General features: G+C 38.2%; 5 protein-coding genes and 1 pseudogene across 6 annotated transcripts; all 6 read left to right on the top strand.

Moving 5' to 3' along the window:
• The first annotated feature begins 13 nt into the window (after positions 1-13).
• LOC101314739 (probable disease resistance protein At1g61180-like) lies at positions 14-921 on the top strand. The gene is made up of 3 exons (XM_004296268.1): positions 14-136; positions 188-797; positions 896-921. Exons 1-3 carry the CDS (start codon positions 14-16, stop codon positions 919-921), a joined length of 759 nt encoding a protein of 252 aa, XP_004296316.1.
• A 27-nt stretch (positions 922-948) lies between these two features.
• On the top strand, positions 949-3459 carry LOC101313966 (probable disease resistance protein At4g27220-like). The gene is made up of 2 exons (XM_004295129.1): positions 949-2628; positions 3234-3459. The coding sequence occupies exons 1-2, from the start codon at positions 1010-1012 to the stop codon at positions 3256-3258; spliced, it is 1644 nt and encodes a 547-aa protein (XP_004295177.1). The 5' UTR covers positions 949-1009; the 3' UTR covers positions 3259-3459.
• A 6263-nt stretch (positions 3460-9722) lies between these two features.
• LOC101314260 (TMV resistance protein N-like) lies at positions 9723-10989 on the top strand. Its single transcript, XM_004295130.1, has one exon. The coding sequence runs from the start codon at positions 10199-10201 to the stop codon at positions 10829-10831; it is 633 nt and encodes a 210-aa protein (XP_004295178.1). The 5' UTR covers positions 9723-10198; the 3' UTR covers positions 10832-10989.
• Positions 10990-10993: 4 nt separating this feature from the next.
• On the top strand, positions 10994-13230 carry LOC101315037 (disease resistance protein At4g27190-like). The gene is made up of 2 exons (XM_004296269.1): positions 10994-13064; positions 13154-13230. Exons 1-2 carry the CDS (start codon positions 10994-10996, stop codon positions 13228-13230), a joined length of 2148 nt encoding a protein of 715 aa, XP_004296317.1.
• A 5-nt stretch (positions 13231-13235) lies between these two features.
• Positions 13236-13980, top strand: LOC101314548. 2 transcript variants are annotated; one of them, XM_004295132.1, is made up of 2 exons: positions 13236-13746; positions 13870-13980. In XM_004295132.1, exons 1-2 carry the CDS (start codon positions 13256-13258, stop codon positions 13910-13912), a joined length of 534 nt encoding a protein of 177 aa, XP_004295180.1. In that variant the 5' UTR covers positions 13236-13255; the 3' UTR covers positions 13913-13980. The 2 variants fall into 2 exon arrangements, with proteins under 2 accessions (XP_004295180.1, XP_004295179.1); XM_004295131.1 differs by having other exon boundaries at positions 13849-13946.
• Positions 13981-14175: 195 nt separating this feature from the next.
• The window catches only part of LOC101315326, an 8487-nt pseudogene continuing 5798 nt past the window's right edge, over positions 14176-16864 (top strand).

The following is a 16864-nucleotide window of genomic DNA, read 5'->3' on the forward strand; positions in this document are numbered from 1 at the left end:
TGGCAAGACAGCCATGGTGAAACATGTCGGTGCACAAGCCAAAAGAAATGGGCTTTTCGATCATGTTGTTATAGCCGTTATATCACGAAACCCTGATTTGAAAAAAATTCAAGGGGCATTGGTAAATCAGCTGGGAGTGGAATTGGTGGAGGATGAAGAATTAGAAAGAGCCAGCAGATTGAAGGAGAGGATCATGGGAGGAAGGAGGATCCTAATTATCTTGGATGACATTTGGGAGAAAATAGATTTGTCAAGCATTGGAATTCCTAGCTATGACGAGCTTCAAAGATGCAATTCCAAGGTCCTACTCACCACAAGGATCAGGAATCTTTGTCATTCTATGGGGTGCCAAGAACCTATTCCTCTCAATATCCTATCAGAGGAAGATTCTTTGAAGCTATTCATGAAGAAGTCGAGAAAGCCTTTTCATGGATCTACCGATTCCTATGATGAGGAGAGGAGCGTAGTTGGGCAATGCGCTGGTCTCCCAAGTGTATTGGAACAGGCTGCAAAGGCATTTGGACATAAATACATGGCAGAATGGAATACAGCAGTTTCAAAGGCATTTGGAGATATGTCAGATAATGATGATGAATTGCAAAAAGCAGCTCGTGAAGTAAATGCATCTCAACTTGTTCCCACTAATAAGGATGAGAGAGATACGTTTAAAAGGATACAATTAACCTATAATACCTTGAGATTTGATGATGCCAAGTCATTTTTCTTGCTTTGCTGCATGTTTCCAGAAGATTATGATATTCCAATTGAAAAATTGTTGAAGTACAGCATTGGAAAAGGTTTGCTTCACTATTCTGACACGCTGCAAGAAGCTAGAGCCAGAGCACATTCTTTGATAGCATACCTTCAAGCTTCAGGGTTGCTTTTGGATGGCAAGAAAGGATGCATAAAAATGCATTGTGAGATCCGAAATGTGGCCATGTCTTTTGCGTTGTCTGAAGAAGGTCATGCTTTTTTCATAAAAGCTGGTTGTGATTTGAAGGATTGGCCAATGGATGCTCATGAAGGCTACTCGGCAATCTCACTAATGGGGAACAATCTTAACAAGCTTCCTGAAACTTTGGTATGTTCTGAACTCCAAATTTTACTGCTGCAAAATAATGATGGTATATCTGAAATTCCAGAAACTTTTTTTCAAAGTCCAAATGCACTAAGGGTCTTTGATCTTAGCTATACTGGTATTTCAGTACTACCCTCTTCATTCAATCTCCTCACCAACCTCCAAGCCTTGCATTTGGATTGTTGTAATAGAATAACTGACATATCCGTACTTGGGAAGCTGAAGAAAGTTGAGATTCTTAGTTTGAGAAAATTTCCTCATAAGGATTTGCCGAAAGAGATAGGAAATTTGACCAGCCTAAGGATGCTGGATGTCACTGGTGGACGTGTTCACAAAATTCCATCTAAAGTGATATCGAGGTTGTATAGACTGGAAGAATTGTATATGAGATGTGAATTTGGTGATTGGGGAAGTAAAGTCGAGGAAGCAGTAGGAGAAACAAATGCCGACTTTGATGAGATAATTGGCTTGTCCCATCTAAACATTTTGAAGGTTTACATATCTGATGCCGCTTGCTTACCCATAGATATTGGGAACTTTGAGCTAAATTGGATAAAATTTGACATATGCATCAGCAGATATTTCTCATCAGAGTTGATGCTTTCTTCAAATGAGCAACCTTCAAGAACCTTGACTCTTGACAGAACAATCAATGGCTTATCGGATTGGTTTATCAACATAGTGACCGAGAAAGCAGAAAGACTAGAGTACAGAGAGGGTAAGGGATTAAACAACATTCTTGAGGAATATGAGCATGGGAGATTACATGGGCTGAAACATCTCTCTTTAATTGGGTGCCATGAGAACTTGGAAGGGTTGATAGATGCAACAACTTGGGATCCAAGTAAACCTGTGTTCGAGAGCTTGGAGGAGTTACATCTCCTTCACTTGCAATGCCTCAAAGAGTTATGTGTTGGCGAATTGCCAGTTGGGTCTCTATGCAAGCTTAAGTTGTTGAAAGTGCAAACTTGTCGTAACTTGGTAAATGCACTTTTGCCACCAAAATTGTTGCAGAGACTAACAAATCTAGAAACCATATTTTGTGTAAATATGGAACACATGAAGTATTTGTTTGGATCTGAAGGGCTTGACCTCGGAACGATTCTTTTGACAAAATTGAGTGAGATGAGATTGTGTGCTCTGTTCGAACTCATAAGCATCTGGAATGGTCCCGCTCCCCGTGCAGTCTTTGGGAATCTTAAAGTTTTGGCAGTCTGCAAGTGTACAAAACTGAAAATTCTATTCCCATTTGATGTAGCTCAGTCTCTTGTGCAATTGGAAGACCTCTCTATAGAGCGCTGCCCCAACTTGGCTAGAGTTATTGAAGCAAGCAACAGCTTCGACAGATATATCTTTTTTCCACAATTGAAGAAATTAGCTATGATAAATCTTTCAGAGCTAACATGGTTCTGCACTGAAAATGGTTCTATGGGTATCGAGTGCCCTCTATTGGAATACTTGTACGTGGATGAGTGCCCCCAGTTCAAAAACACTGCTTCTGCTTCTGTTATACTCAATGATCAACAGCATTTGAATTCTCTAGCAAAAAGGTATGTCTCTGTGTCATTACCTTCATTTGTCTTATATATATTGTCAATTATCATGCTGTCCTTATTTCTTCTTTTCTATTCAAGCCATGCCATAAAATCCAAAGACATATTTGGCTACTCCTATAACACATCTTGAGCTTGAGCTTATATCTAGCTGGATTATATATGCACCAATAAATCTACTTGGTGCATCAAAACTCATGTAACTCACACCAACATAATCTTAACTAGCTTGTCATTTTGAACCTTAAAGTTCCCTTTGTTACCATTTAGCATGATCACACATTCACAATATTTTGAAATTCTCTTTCAGTAGTCAACTAGCTTATTGACCAACAAATTAATGGACACTACCTAGATGATGGATGTGTAAACAAAGATAAATTGAATACAGAAATTTTGTGAATAGGTTGTCTGTTAATATTAGTATATTACAAAGTAATATGTATATTTAGGCATTCTTATTTCAGCTCATCAATTTACTTATCATGGTACTGTTGCATTGCTGCCTTTTGCTTTGAACTTTTTGTACTGTTACCCTGATATGTTGAAGCACTTGAATATAGCTAATTATGTACTTTCTTTTTCGTTTCATATTTGATCAGATGGGAGGATATGCATAAGCTTTAAGAGAGCTGATGCAGGGAAAGGCATAAGAAAGAGATGCTCAGCGGTAATTATATGCTCTTTCTTTTTTTGAGAAAGAACTATATGCTCTTTCATTCCATCACATAATCAAAACAGTTCTTGTTCTGTTTTACTTCTGTTATCAACAATATTTCCCATGTAGTTGTAAAGTAATTTAATGGCTTCATGATGCTTTTCAACAGTATCTGCACACTGTTTGATCTGTTGCTTGCCATTATGTTTCATTATCAATTTTTTCTTCAGTGACAGCAAGAGCATGTTTCGTAGGTGGTTATGTGTTCTCCTCAAAAGATGCTTATTATCTACATAGAAAAGCTTATGAATATTGTTGAATTTACTCAGAAAACATGATGAAGTTTTCTACATAACTGATAACTGCGTGATGATGGCCATGGATTCTTTGGTAAAAGATGGTTTGGGAGTTAAGAGATTGGCCAAACAACGCAAATGAAAGCAGCTCTGCAGTCACTCATATGAAACGAAACACAGCTTTTGAACTGTAGTAATATATTCACTCTCTTCCAGTTTGTCTTTGTTTATAAAATTTCAATAAACCAAAACCAACACAGCTGGCTCGTTGGAAATACAGAAAGTAATTAGTTAATTACCCATTTATTAGTCGAGTAAATTCTTCAAAATGAGTAAAATTGAATGACCAGTGTGCCGCTGTGGTTCAAAACAGATTTTTGGGCCTAAAACAAATGCTAAGTGGCTTGGCCCAACATCATGGGTCGGGTCTTAAACACACTCATTTAAGTTGATCCAAAAACCCGAATTGCAATAACACATCGTCATGTTTCAAGTTTCAATATCAAATGTCCCAACTCCTAAGTATCTTATAGAGGGTAAGACTCGAACTCTTTCCATGTGTATGTGGGAAAAGTCTACAAAACTCAATATAAGCTTTGATCAGGGCTAAAAGAGCAAGAATTTTGCCTACGAATTAGATTTGCGTTGATATAGAGATAACTCGAATAGATGAGAAAACTAAAACATCGCATAACAACTTACATTACGAATTAGATTTGCGTTGATATAGAGATAACTCGAATAGATGAGAAAACTTAAACATCGCATAACAACTTACATTGATTAAGTTAAAGAACCTTGAATGACTAGTGTGGTCAGCTGTGACATGGTTGTTATGTAACTAACCAACAACATTGATGTCATGAGTTCAAAAAACCTACCGACATATGAAGTGTGTGAATTATATAATAAATCTATAAAAAAAATATATCTGAAAGAATGTTAGACACGGGCCAATGATAAAACCTATAAACAAGTACATGGGTCGGGTTAACTATAAGCAAGGCCCAACTACATGGGTCGGATTAGACCGACCAACTTGGAGTCCTTGTCATATCAAAAGTGCCAAGTGCCAAACCGAGAAAAGACCGCGCAGAAGCACTACTCAAACGCTCCGATTCCGCGCGTGGAGGTCACTCGCTTCACTATGAAGCCTGCGGCTGTCTCGTTCGTCCTCTCATTTGAAACTCCGGCAATTTCCTCTTACTACTCACTTTTTTACTGTCATTTGAAACTTTACAAATTTCGATACAAAAACAGAACTTGATTGAGTTCTCGTTTTTCTATTGGTTTCGAGGTTTACATAATCTGGTGGGATAGATTGGTTTGATGGTATTTTGTGTTTTGTGATCATCTGGCTCTTTATATTCTTATATTGGTTTTGATTGTATTTTGGGTTTCGTGATCATATCAGTTTTTGGTTCTGAGTAAGAGTATACCTTCAATTTTCATAGATTGGTTTTGTGAGATTCACTGAAACAAAATACCTTCAAAGTCTATAGTGACTGGGGTGTCCAGGCTTATGTTCTCTAGCAGTTTCAGTCCAAAACCAAACCCTTTCTTTAATATTAAAGTCGTTTGTGTCATCATTTCATGTACTGAAACAATTTGTTTTCCTATCAAAGATCATAATTGTTTTGTGCTTTGATCCCAACTTTTCAAGTCCCTTCCAATTTAGGCCCACCTACATGGGTTGGTCCGCTCATGGAGTCCTACCACTGCAATGGCCCAGTCCATCAAACTCTAGACGCATGAACAACTTTGCCCAGTGGCTAAGTGGCTGCTTTTGATGACGCTCTGGTTTCTAAGCCCTGTTGTCCCCTGCTGATCAACTAGGTACTTACTAGTTACTACTCTCACTTAACTTACATATCTGATTTTTGATGCTTTGTCGTATCTGTGAAAATGGCTCAATTCTAAAGGGTTCTCTTTTTTCTCTACAATCATTTGGAAATTCAGCCTTTACTGTGAAATTCCAACTCATATAGAAGAAGCTTCTTGATTATTTTCTCTTCAGAAACATGCTTCTTATGAATCATCTTAAATAATATTTGTGGTATTACTGAGTCACATGTATTCTAGTTAGTTGGTTGTGCTTAGGATAATATTCGAGCGGATTCTTGCTACATAGATAGTTTTCTTCAAACTAGTGTTTGTCTGATTTCGATCATTGCTTCTGTAATTTGCTTTTCATTCTCTTCGTCTTTTGTAATGCATTTTATTTTCTGGTAACTTCTGTTCTGTACACCGATGTCTTTTGTAACTTCTGTTCAAACTTGTAATTGTTTCTGTACTACCATTGGAAATTAGTTCTGCAGAACATTTCTTTTGTTATAAAGATTGTGAAAAAGTTGAAATCTTTACTGTACCGTTTTGTGGGATTGTGATTGATGATTAGTGGTTTGGTTTAACTCACGTATTGTTATTTGGGGATACTAAACTTAATTTCAATTGGTTGATGTGAGACTGGGAGAGGATAGGAGTGTTCATGTATCCTAGGTGGTCTTCTGGTTGCTAGCTTTTCTTGTCGATTACAAAGAGCTGAGAATCAAGGGGATAGAATTGTTTGATACTTATATGTTTTGTATTTTGTTGGCTTCTGGATTTTATATCGGCAGTGCTCCATTTTTTAAATTGGACACGTGTTTTGTAAGTTAAAACAAATCCAAGGTTGTATATATTGCTACCAAGATATTTGAGTTTGTATTTGAGTTTCACTGTAGAATTTGTACTTTCTAAATCATGCTGGTGTTTTTTTTTCTCAAACCTTCAAGAGAACTCTTTGGCCCTCTTTGGCTTAGTTTCGTGGAATATTCATTTGTTACCTCTAAATTGATAAACAATACATTCATGCTCTCAATCCTCGCATCATTGATTTGCCTCTTTTGTATGAGCTCAAGATTTTAACTTTCGGACATTTGCTTTTTTCATGGGCTCGCAGATCTGGTGTCCATGTTGCCATAGTTTTCCTTTCTATGAAGGCACAAATGTTGAGGAACCCAAAACAAAGGTAATTTTGTTGAACTATAGTCAACCTAACTACTCAATTATTGCTAATTAAGTATTCATCAATGTAATAACATTATTGGTAGCTCTGAGCATTTTGGTTCCAATTGCTTGTTCTCTTGTTGCATATCTTGTCCTGTATTATTCTGAAGACCAAAAACAGAAATGAGAAAATGACTTTAGTTTGCTTAGTTAGCTGACCCCACAATGATACATGATGTCCATATTTTATCAATTTATCACAGAATGTAGGGTTCTGCAAACTATGTCATTCAAATTGATACATAGATGCACGCAAGTATGGTTTCATGATTTGAAGATGAAAGATGCATTTAGTTTGGCAGAAATAAAAGCAAGAATTGCTGTGTGTAACCATCAGGTTGAATTCATTGTAATGTAGACACAATTATGAACGTTGTTCAATGAAAGATTAGAGAGCAATAGAGTTATGATCTGAAGTGTGGAAAGATGATCATTGCTGTAAATTTGGTTGTACACCTCTATGCTGAAATTGTAGAAACATGGTAAATGCTCCTAAAGTTAGCCAGTACCTGATTAACCTCCCCTGTCTTAACTCCTTCAACAAAGATACTTACGGTGCTTTGATGAGCTTTGCATTATATATTTGAGTGTTACACAGACTTATCATGTTGCTAAATCAACAGAACTCATTTCTGCACATATTTCACTCGTCATGGTCATTCACCTTAATCAATTTTCTACTGGCATTTTATGTATCTGGATTACATAGTTTTGCCACATAAGTTTCACTCATATGTCAATATATTCCAAAGGTTGTTGATCAAGCTGAAGCCACAAAGTTGATTGATCTAACTAATGTGTTGATGTATCATCTTGCGGAAAAAACTTCCAAACTCCAGAGAGATTCCAGCTGCAGCCATCCCATAAACTTTGCAAGAGTGAAGAGATGAGATGATAAGAATAATGCCTAGGTATGTTCACCTTTTTCTACCAGTCTTTACTCTTTTGATTTGAGTCGGTGTCTACTGTCTAGTGGTTGATTGATTATGTCAAGTTACACCTATATTGGGGTAATTGGTAAGCATCAACTGCTGTTATCCCACACGTAAAACCATTCTTCCATTCGAGTAAATTAGATTCTTTCCCAATGCTTATAATGAGCTCATTGTATTTCCTGTCACTCTCCAACTTATATCAAAAGAAAGTGAATCATAAAACAGACCAATGAAGTCACCCCTCATTGTTCTTTTGATTCTTTGTGTTCTTGCTTATTTGGATGACTAAACCCTATGTAGAGTACATAGGGGGTCGTGATTCACAATGGACTCATGATTATAGTCATAGAGGCATGTGCACGGTTGCGCTGTCACAGTCTCTGATAGATTGTTTTCTATATTTTGTGAATAAGATTTATTTATTTCCAGCCGGTAGCATCTGGAAAGTGGAAACAAAAGAAATGACAGACTCGAACGAATATAGGCAAAGGGAATTTGGCCATATATTACCTGTTCAATCCTCATTAATCACCCCGCCTAGTCAAGTTGAAGGGGATAGTAACATTTGACAGTTTCATACCAACCCAGAGCACCTTATTAGTAATCGTAGTTAGGAGAAATAAAGCAAGAATTGATGTGTGTAACCATCAAGTTAAATTCATTGTAAATTAGATGAGAACATGGATGCTGTTCAATGAAATAGTAGAGAGCAACAGTGGATCGTAAGTATGGAAAGATGATTATGGGTGTATACAATTTTATTCTACACCTCTATGCTGAAATTGTAGAAAAAAGGTAAATGATACTCCTGAAGGTTTAACCATGCAAGTACATGACTACCCTCCCCCATCTTACCCCTTTGACCAAAGTACTTACTAGTAAATGGTCAGTGTACAATCCTACCTAAATTGTCTGATTGTATGTTGGTACACATCCTTTCTAATACCCTTGTACTAATCATGCAAGATACAAATTGAAATAGTCTGTTTGCATATAGCTATTGGTTTCCCTTTTTATATTAGCTTACGTTTGGTTCTTTTTTTTAGATTTTATTTTATTATTATTATTTTTTTATTATGAGAGTATCAACGACGGTAGAGAAATTTTAAATACACACCCCCGATCTCTTAATACACACCCTTTACTTAATACACCACCTATCAAATTTTTCATTTCAGTATTATACTTAATACACATCCCAAACTGCTTAAAATGCCTTTAATTTAAGAAATATTCTATTATTTAATATAATTAATATATGTTTACTATTTGGTACCTGTTTGTACATATTATTTCATCTAATTTCTGCTAGAAATTTTTGGTTATCATCGTTCAATTTATAATCAATTGATTATTGTTATATCCTAACTTCAAATCACCAATACAAGTTTTCAAAATTCACAAGCTAGTAGAACTGTAGAAGTACAGTAGCTATTAAACATAGATAACTAGTTATTCGATAAAACATGTCATGATAAAGATGCAGTACTTTGACAATAAGATCTGCAAGATCAAACTAAAGTTGATACAGATAAAAATAGAAGAAAAAAAACCCAAATGAATAGTTAGTTATATAAACAATATGTTTCTGACAATTTAGTAATCACTAAGCTGCATTCTTTCTCCTTCACTATCGACATCACCAAGTCGAACGATTTCATTCTTTCTCCTTCACGTTCAACTCATGATCAATGACTAATTCATAGCCTTGAGACCTCTAGCTCGAATTCTACAACCCCCGAATTAATAAATAAGATGAAGAATACATACCTCAGTTGAAAATTGTTGAACAAGGTCTTGAGAATTCTTGTGATTATGGTAGCTCGATCAAAATTTAGGTGATGAACAGTGAGACAAGAGTTTTGTTTTATGATGCGTATGAATTGTGGAGAAGATGTTCGTTCGACAGTTTTAAGGTAGAAGACGTTGAAAAGAATACCATTAGCGTGATTTTTTTTTTAATAATAGATGTATGTTTTGGTCATTTAGCTTACCTATAAAATCTCAATAGAAACATAAAATAATAAAGGTGTGTATTAAGAGATTAGGGGTGTGTATTTAAAAGTTCTCACGACGGTATCATTAACTATTTTTCTGTTCCCCTCTCTTCAATGTTGTACAAACAGGATAAGAATCCATGGAAATTATAAACTGAAGAATCACATACAGAGTTTCTTGTTTCTAAGCCTGCCTTATTTTCTTCCTATAGTTAGGCTGATAGATTAAAGAGAAAGGAAAAGCAAAAAAATCCATTTACACTCTGAAACTCCACAAATCTTAAAGAAGAGATTTTGAATCTCCAAGATCTCAACACTGATAATAACGTTGTTGAGAATTCAGGTCTGCAGAGTGATTTAGTTTTTACTTTGTTTTCTTTAGTGGATGGAATTAGCATACATCAACAGATTTCTTAGCTTCCCTCTCTGGTAAGTTCTAGTCTCTTTTTCGTTTACTTGTTCTTAATTTCATACTGTTTTGCCGCGCAGAATTCTTGGTTGGATGTTAAGAACCTAAGTTTATACGCAGATTTTTTCTTTTGTCCAGAATTCCAAAAGAGGGCGGAGGCGAGGACCGGTTGCATCACCATTCTTAAGTGGATATGGACTCAAGTGAATCGTCCGTTCAGTTACATGGTCGAAAATTCACAAGATAATCAAGTAGTGGTTGACATGGAGGCCTCTGCATCTCTTCCTTCTTCATCGTCAGCAGTACAAGATAATCAAGTAGTGGTCTCAATGGCCTCCTCTGCATCTCTTCCTTCATCCGCTGAATCATCATCATCATCAACAGCTCGTCCGTGCAAGTATGATGTTTTTTTGAGTTTCAGGGGTCCTGACACTCGGAGGGGAGTTACTTCTCAATTATATGATCAGCTGCATAACAAGAGAAGAATTGCAACATTCATGGATGATCGAGATCTTGAAGTAGGGGATGCTATATCTCCCACTCTACTAAAAGCAATTGAAGAATCAAGGTTTGCAATTGTTGTCCTTTCTCCAAACTATGCCTCTTCTACTTGGTGTTTGGAGGAACTTGCGAAGATCTGTGAGTGCATGAAAGACCAGAACAGAATTCTTCCACTTTTCTATAATGTCGAGCCTACTAATGTACGGTTCCAGAAGAGGAGTTTCGAAGAAGCTTTCAACAAGCATGAAAGCTCTGGGCGACACACATCAGAAAAGGTGCAGCGGTGGAAGGATGCTTTGAGCAAAGTGGCCAGTTTCTCTGGGTGGGATTCAAACAATTTCAAGCAAGTACCTTGATGAGATTACTCTATTTCAGTTATCTGAGATTTATGCTCACAGCTTTTGGATGTGTTATTTGACCCTTAATTATTCCTTCCTTGTAGAACTGATACAGAACTTGTGGAGAAAATTGTGGATTCTGTGTTCAAAAGAATACAACCTTTTGATGTTGAGTTTACAATGTCCACCGGAGATTTAGAAGCGTATGAAGCAACAAGAAAATCCATGGGTGAGATTATGAAGAAGCTTAAAGATGACAACGTCACTGCCCTTGCGGTCTACGGAATGGGCGGAGTCGGCAAGACAACCCTGGTAAAACATGTCGCTGCTCAATCCTGCAAAAATGGGATTTTTCATCATGTGGTTATGGCTGTTGTATCCCAAAGCCCCAACGTTGAAAGAATTCAACACACATTACTAGAAGAGCTGGTCGGCTTTGAGAATTTAACAGAAAGTGGAAGAGCCTCTAGATTGTATAAAGAGATAATGAGGAAACACAATATCCTCATACTCTTGGACGACATTTGGGGGTTTATAGATTTGTCCAGAATAGGAATTCCCAGCTATGACCTGCTCAAAAAATGCAATTCTAAAGTCCTAATCACCACGAGAAAATTGCATGTTTGTAATTCCATGCACAGCCAAGCAAGCATTCTTCTCAATATCTTATCAGAACAAGATTCTTGGAGCATGTTTGTGAAGAAAACAAAAAGATCTTTTGAATCAACCACTTTTGAGGGTGTAGCGAGAAAGGTTGCTGGAGAATGTAGGGGTCTACCCATTGCTCTGATAGCAGTTGCAAGGGCACTTGGAGATAAAGATCTGGCGGAATGGCAAACAGCAGCTCAACAATTAAAGAAGTCGCAAATGGCCAACCCTGATCATGATGACACAGCTTTCGAATGTTTGAAATTAAGCTATGATTACTTGAAACATGAGGACTACAAATCATGCTTCTTGTTGTGTTGCCTATTTCCAGAAGACTATGACATCCCAATAGAAGACTTGTTCAAGTATGCAATTGGGAAAGGATTGTTTCGAGACACCGACACAATATACGAAGCCAGAGCAATAGCTGACACAGTGGTCAAGCACCTGATAGATTCTAGCTTGCTTTTGGATGGTAAATATGATGGACATGTAAGGATGCACGATGTTGTCCGGGATACAGCCATGAGAATTGCAAAATGTGAAGATGGCCATGGGTTTTTGGTGAGAGCTGGATGTGGTCTTAAGGATTGGTCATGTCGATCACATGAAGACTACTATGCTATCTCACTAATGGGGAATGAACTTCACAGTCTACCCGAAGAGTTGATAGGTTCAAAACTTAAGATTTTATTACTACAAGGGAATCGGTATTTAAATGAGATCCCAGAGACCTTTTCCCAAAGTCGAAATGAATTAAGAGTCTTAGATCTTAGCCGCACCAACATTTCATTGCTGCCCCAATCATTCAGTCTCCTGACCAAGCTCCAAGCTCTGCATCTAGATTTTTGCTTGAAAGCAGTTGACATTTCCATAATCGGAAAACTTAAGAAGCTTGAGATTCTTAGTATGAGACAATATCCTCTTACGGAGCTGTCTAGAGAAATAGGAAATTTGACCAATCTAAGGATGTTGGATATCGATGGCTGGAGTTCTGAAGGTGGAGGTATTGTCACAATTCCATCTGAAGTGATATCAAAGCTGCATAGAATAGAAGAATTGTACATGATGAACTGTGGATTTGTGAACTGGGAAAGTCCAATTGAGGGAGAAGGAGATGAAATCAATATTGGCTTTGGTGAGCTAGCTGGTTTATCAAAGTTGAAAATTTTGCAGGTTTTCTTACCTAATGCAGAATACATCCCTAAAAATGTCGAGGTCGAACCAGGTTGGTTTTACTTTGATATACATATTGGGTGCACAAGTGGTCTAGATTATCAGTTTGATCGTAAATCAAGATCCTTGCTTCTTCGTAAAATAACCATCAGTACCTTACCTGATTGGTTTATCAAAGCGGTGACAGAGAAAACAGAGAAGCTAGAGTATGACTGCTGCGGAGGGATGAGTGACATTGTTATGGAATATGACCATGGGAGGTTACATAAACTCAAGCATCTCACTGTTGCTGGGCATCGTCTTCATTCTTATGTGTACTTGAAAGAGTTGATGAACACAATAAGACGAGTTGAAACAAGACCAGTGTTTGAGAATTTGGAAGAGTTGCATCTGATAGATCTGATCCACCTGGAGGAGTTGTGTGTTGGTGAGTTACCACCTGGGTCTCTCTCAAATCTCAAGGTATTGCATATGAAATGTTGTTTTATCTTGAAGAGTGTATCAAGATTTGTACAGAGACTACCAAATCTGGAGAAACTATATCTGAATTGGATGAAGGAAATGGAACATGTGTTTGGATGCGAAGGGTGTGAGCCAGAACAATCAAAACTGAGAGAGATGTATTTGTTGTCTCTAGAAGCACTAAGAAGCATATGTAATGGTCCGGCTCCACGTGCAATGTTCCGGAGTCTTAAAACCTTGACCGTGTACGATTGCGAGCTGCTGCAAAGTCTGTTCGCATCTGATGTAGCTGAGTGTCTTGTTCAATTGGAAGACCTTTTTGTAGAGGGGTGTCCTTTGTTGGAAAGAGTAACGGAAGCAGTGAACAAAGATAAGACGGTTCTACCAAACCTGAAGAACTTGGTTTTGATGAATCTTCCTATGTTGTATGGTCCAAGTGCTACTACTGTTGATATTGAGTGTCCTTCATTGGAACACCTGGTGGTGGTGGATTGCCCCCAATTTTCATTTTCAATCTCTTCCGATCTCTTTGAAGACTTGGAAAGCCGGAACCAGTTTTCATTTTCAACCTCCGCTTCTGACTACTTTGGCAGCAGGAACCCAGTCCAACTCAGTGATCCACAACTGTACGAGTTTTTAGGTCGCAGGTATGATGCTGTGTCATCACTTAAATTGTCTTTTCTTCTATATTTTTCATTTTAGTAAACATTGGCTTTAGAATTCCTGATGCTGATTTTTTATTGATTTAGCTTCTTTTTTTCGTTTTTTAGGAAGTCTAAGTGGATGGGGGAGCATATGAAATGGTTCTGCTGATGTGCAATGTTTCACACTTGTCAAAGTTTGTCGAGAAGAATAATTGAAGGAAGGTAGAAAGCAAGGAAACTGTGAAGAACAACAAGACTGTACTTCCAACATTGAAAACCAACCACCCAAAGTAAGGCCCAGTCTATCACTACCTTGAAATTCGCGCGCAAACGCATTGAACCGGCTGCTCTATTTAACGCTCCGGTTCGGCGCGTGGAGGTTACCCGCTTCTTTCTCCAACTTCATCGTCCTCTTCCTACGCGCTGCTTGAAATGGAGTCTAGGTACTCTTTCTCTTGGACTTAAACTTGTTTGGATTTTTTTTAATTCTGTACGGATTTGTGGGATTGTGATTGATGCTAAAATTCATTTCAATTTGGTTGATCCTGTTTGTTCATACTCCTTCCGTTAATTCTACTGTGGGTGTTTTTTCGTGATAGTAGGATGGTTCCAAGTTGTGGTTGTTTTGACTCTGATTCTGTTTTACCTATCAGGTTCAAAATGATATATCATTAATGTTAGAAGTTTTGACAGCACTGGTACCCCAACTTTAGTGGCACGGTCAAAGTGGTACTCAGACTTTAAAAACTATCAATGTGATACCCAAACTTTGTTTTTGCTACCAAGGAGAGGTCTGAGGCCAATTTCCGTCACGGTGCGGTCTGTTTGCTAACGTGGCCAGCATCAAGTCCACCAAAAAAGGGCAAAAACGACATTTTACCCACACGACACCCTAATCAAGTCGAAACTCGACCTTCCCCCCACCCTCCCTCAATTTCCATCTCTTCTCTCCGCAACCCCTTTTTCTCGAAAACCCTAAATTGCAGTGGCTCTCTAGCCAAAGGTAAGCCACCACAGCCCCATCTCTCTCTCGTCCCCCGCCGCCGGCTCACCGGCCACTCCCATTTTGTCCAAGACGTCATCCTCTCCTTCGACTGCCAATTCGCTCTCTCCGGCTCCTGGGACGGCGATCTCCGCCTCTGGGACCTCGCACAGGGCATCTCCGCTCGCCTCTTCGTCAGCCACACCAAGGACGTCTTCTCCGTCGCCTACTCCATAGACAACCGTCAGATCGTCTCGGCCTTTCGCGACCGTGGAACACCCTCGAGGGCCACAATGGCTATGTGAACACCGTGGCGGTGTCTCCTAATGGTTCCTTGTGCGCCAGCAGAGGCAAAGATGGTTTCTGAAGTTGAAGAGGGCTTTGAAATTCGGAGGCTTTTCTTTTCTCTAGTTTTGGTTGGTTATCCTTAAGGAAAAGATCAGTGGGTGAAATCCACCATGAGAAAGAACACTTGGGTTTCGCAGTACTGCCTGTTGTTCATGGGATGCTATCTTGGTATGTTCTGTTCCTTAGTTTGCTTCTTCTTTCTTTCCAAGCTGGTTTCGGAGTACTATTTTTGTTTAAAGTATTTGATTTTGTTTTAGCTAGGATCTTCTTGTTCAGAAGTTGGAAGTTGCTGGTCAAAGTTTACATTTTTGTTTTATGTGCTTGCTATCAAACAAATTTAGAAATGCTCGTCTTTTTCTTTGTTGGAAAGGTGCTTTGGGATTTGCATAATTTATTTTCTGGAATAAAGGAATGAAACTGCTAATAATGCTAATGTGCTACTTTTCTGTTATGTTAAAATGGTCAATTACATTTCATTAGCAAGAACATTAAGGGTTCTCCCTCTCTGAGGGAAAATAAATAAATGATGTAGATGAATCTCCTGTGTTTTTGTTGTTGTTTTTGAAGAAATGTGGTCTGGGAAACCCAGATTTCATGGTAACCAAGTCCCCATGATGAAAACATACTGATACATGGTTCCAAGTCCACCTAATTAGTCTTAGACCAGTTGGTAGAATTGTACTAATAGTCATTACTCACATGTGGACTATTGGCCCATGGTGCCTGTCTAGTATTGAAGGTTCATTATCTATTATGCCCATGGTATTACACTACCAGAAGAAAGGCTTTAGCCGACGAAAATAAAAAAACCAGGCCGACGAATTTTTTTTTCGTCGGCTAAAGTGGACTTTAGCCGACGAATTTTTTTTCGTCGGCTAATTTAAAATTTTCGTCGGCTATGGTCAACTTTAGCCGACGAAAGTAATATTTCATCGGCTGAATAATTTTTTTCGTCGGCTAATAGTCTGTGAACTTTAGCCGACGAAATTTTTAAAAGTTTAGCCGACGAAATTTTTAAAAGTTTAACCGACGAAAAAATTCGTCGGCTAAAGTCCACTTTAGCCGACGAAATTTTTAAACTTTAGCCGACGAAAAAATATAATTTCGTCGGCTAAAGTGCCTTATATTTGCAGATCTAGACAACAACTCATCTGAGAAAAAAAACTATACGTAGAACCTTCAAACGCAAAAAAGTCGTGAAATAAGATATGACCAGAACGGTGAAATACGACTACGGTTGAAAAATCACAGTATTCCGGTAAAGTCTCGGTGCCGATAGTTGACTTACCCTTACTATTCACTATGTTGCAGATTTGGCGTTTGGTGTCTGATTGACTATTGTGATACCTTTCCGGAAGCGTAACGGCTCTACGAGTCAAACTCATCGCTAACGCCATGATGTATGGGCCTTTTTGGCCATCCAAGTCCGTTTAGGGCTTGAAAATGCAGTTTTCTTATTTTCGATTAGAGTTGACAGTTTCGATCGAGCCCTTAACGTTGTCGAATCCAGTTGAATTTTTTACCATAGACATCTTTCGTCATAATGATCATATCTGACGGTCGAATTTTGGTTTGTGAATTTTAGTCATCGGAATCACAACGTGTCTACTATTTACCGTTATTCGGGTTTATGGGGAGCCCTATCGTCGGAAGGTAAATGTCTCAAAATTTTTATATGGGCAGTTTCCTCTCATCTACGTGAGAGTTTTTTGTGTGGAAGGTTTGACCAAACTACGTAATATAGAGGGAGATATGAGCGTTTTCGTGTGATAAGTGACGATGGATTATGGT

Source organism: Fragaria vesca, linkage group LG3 (genome assembly GCF_000184155.1).
Source record: "Fragaria vesca subsp. vesca linkage group LG3, FraVesHawaii_1.0, whole genome shotgun sequence".
NCBI classification, from domain to species: domain Eukaryota; kingdom Viridiplantae; phylum Streptophyta; class Magnoliopsida; order Rosales; family Rosaceae; genus Fragaria; species Fragaria vesca.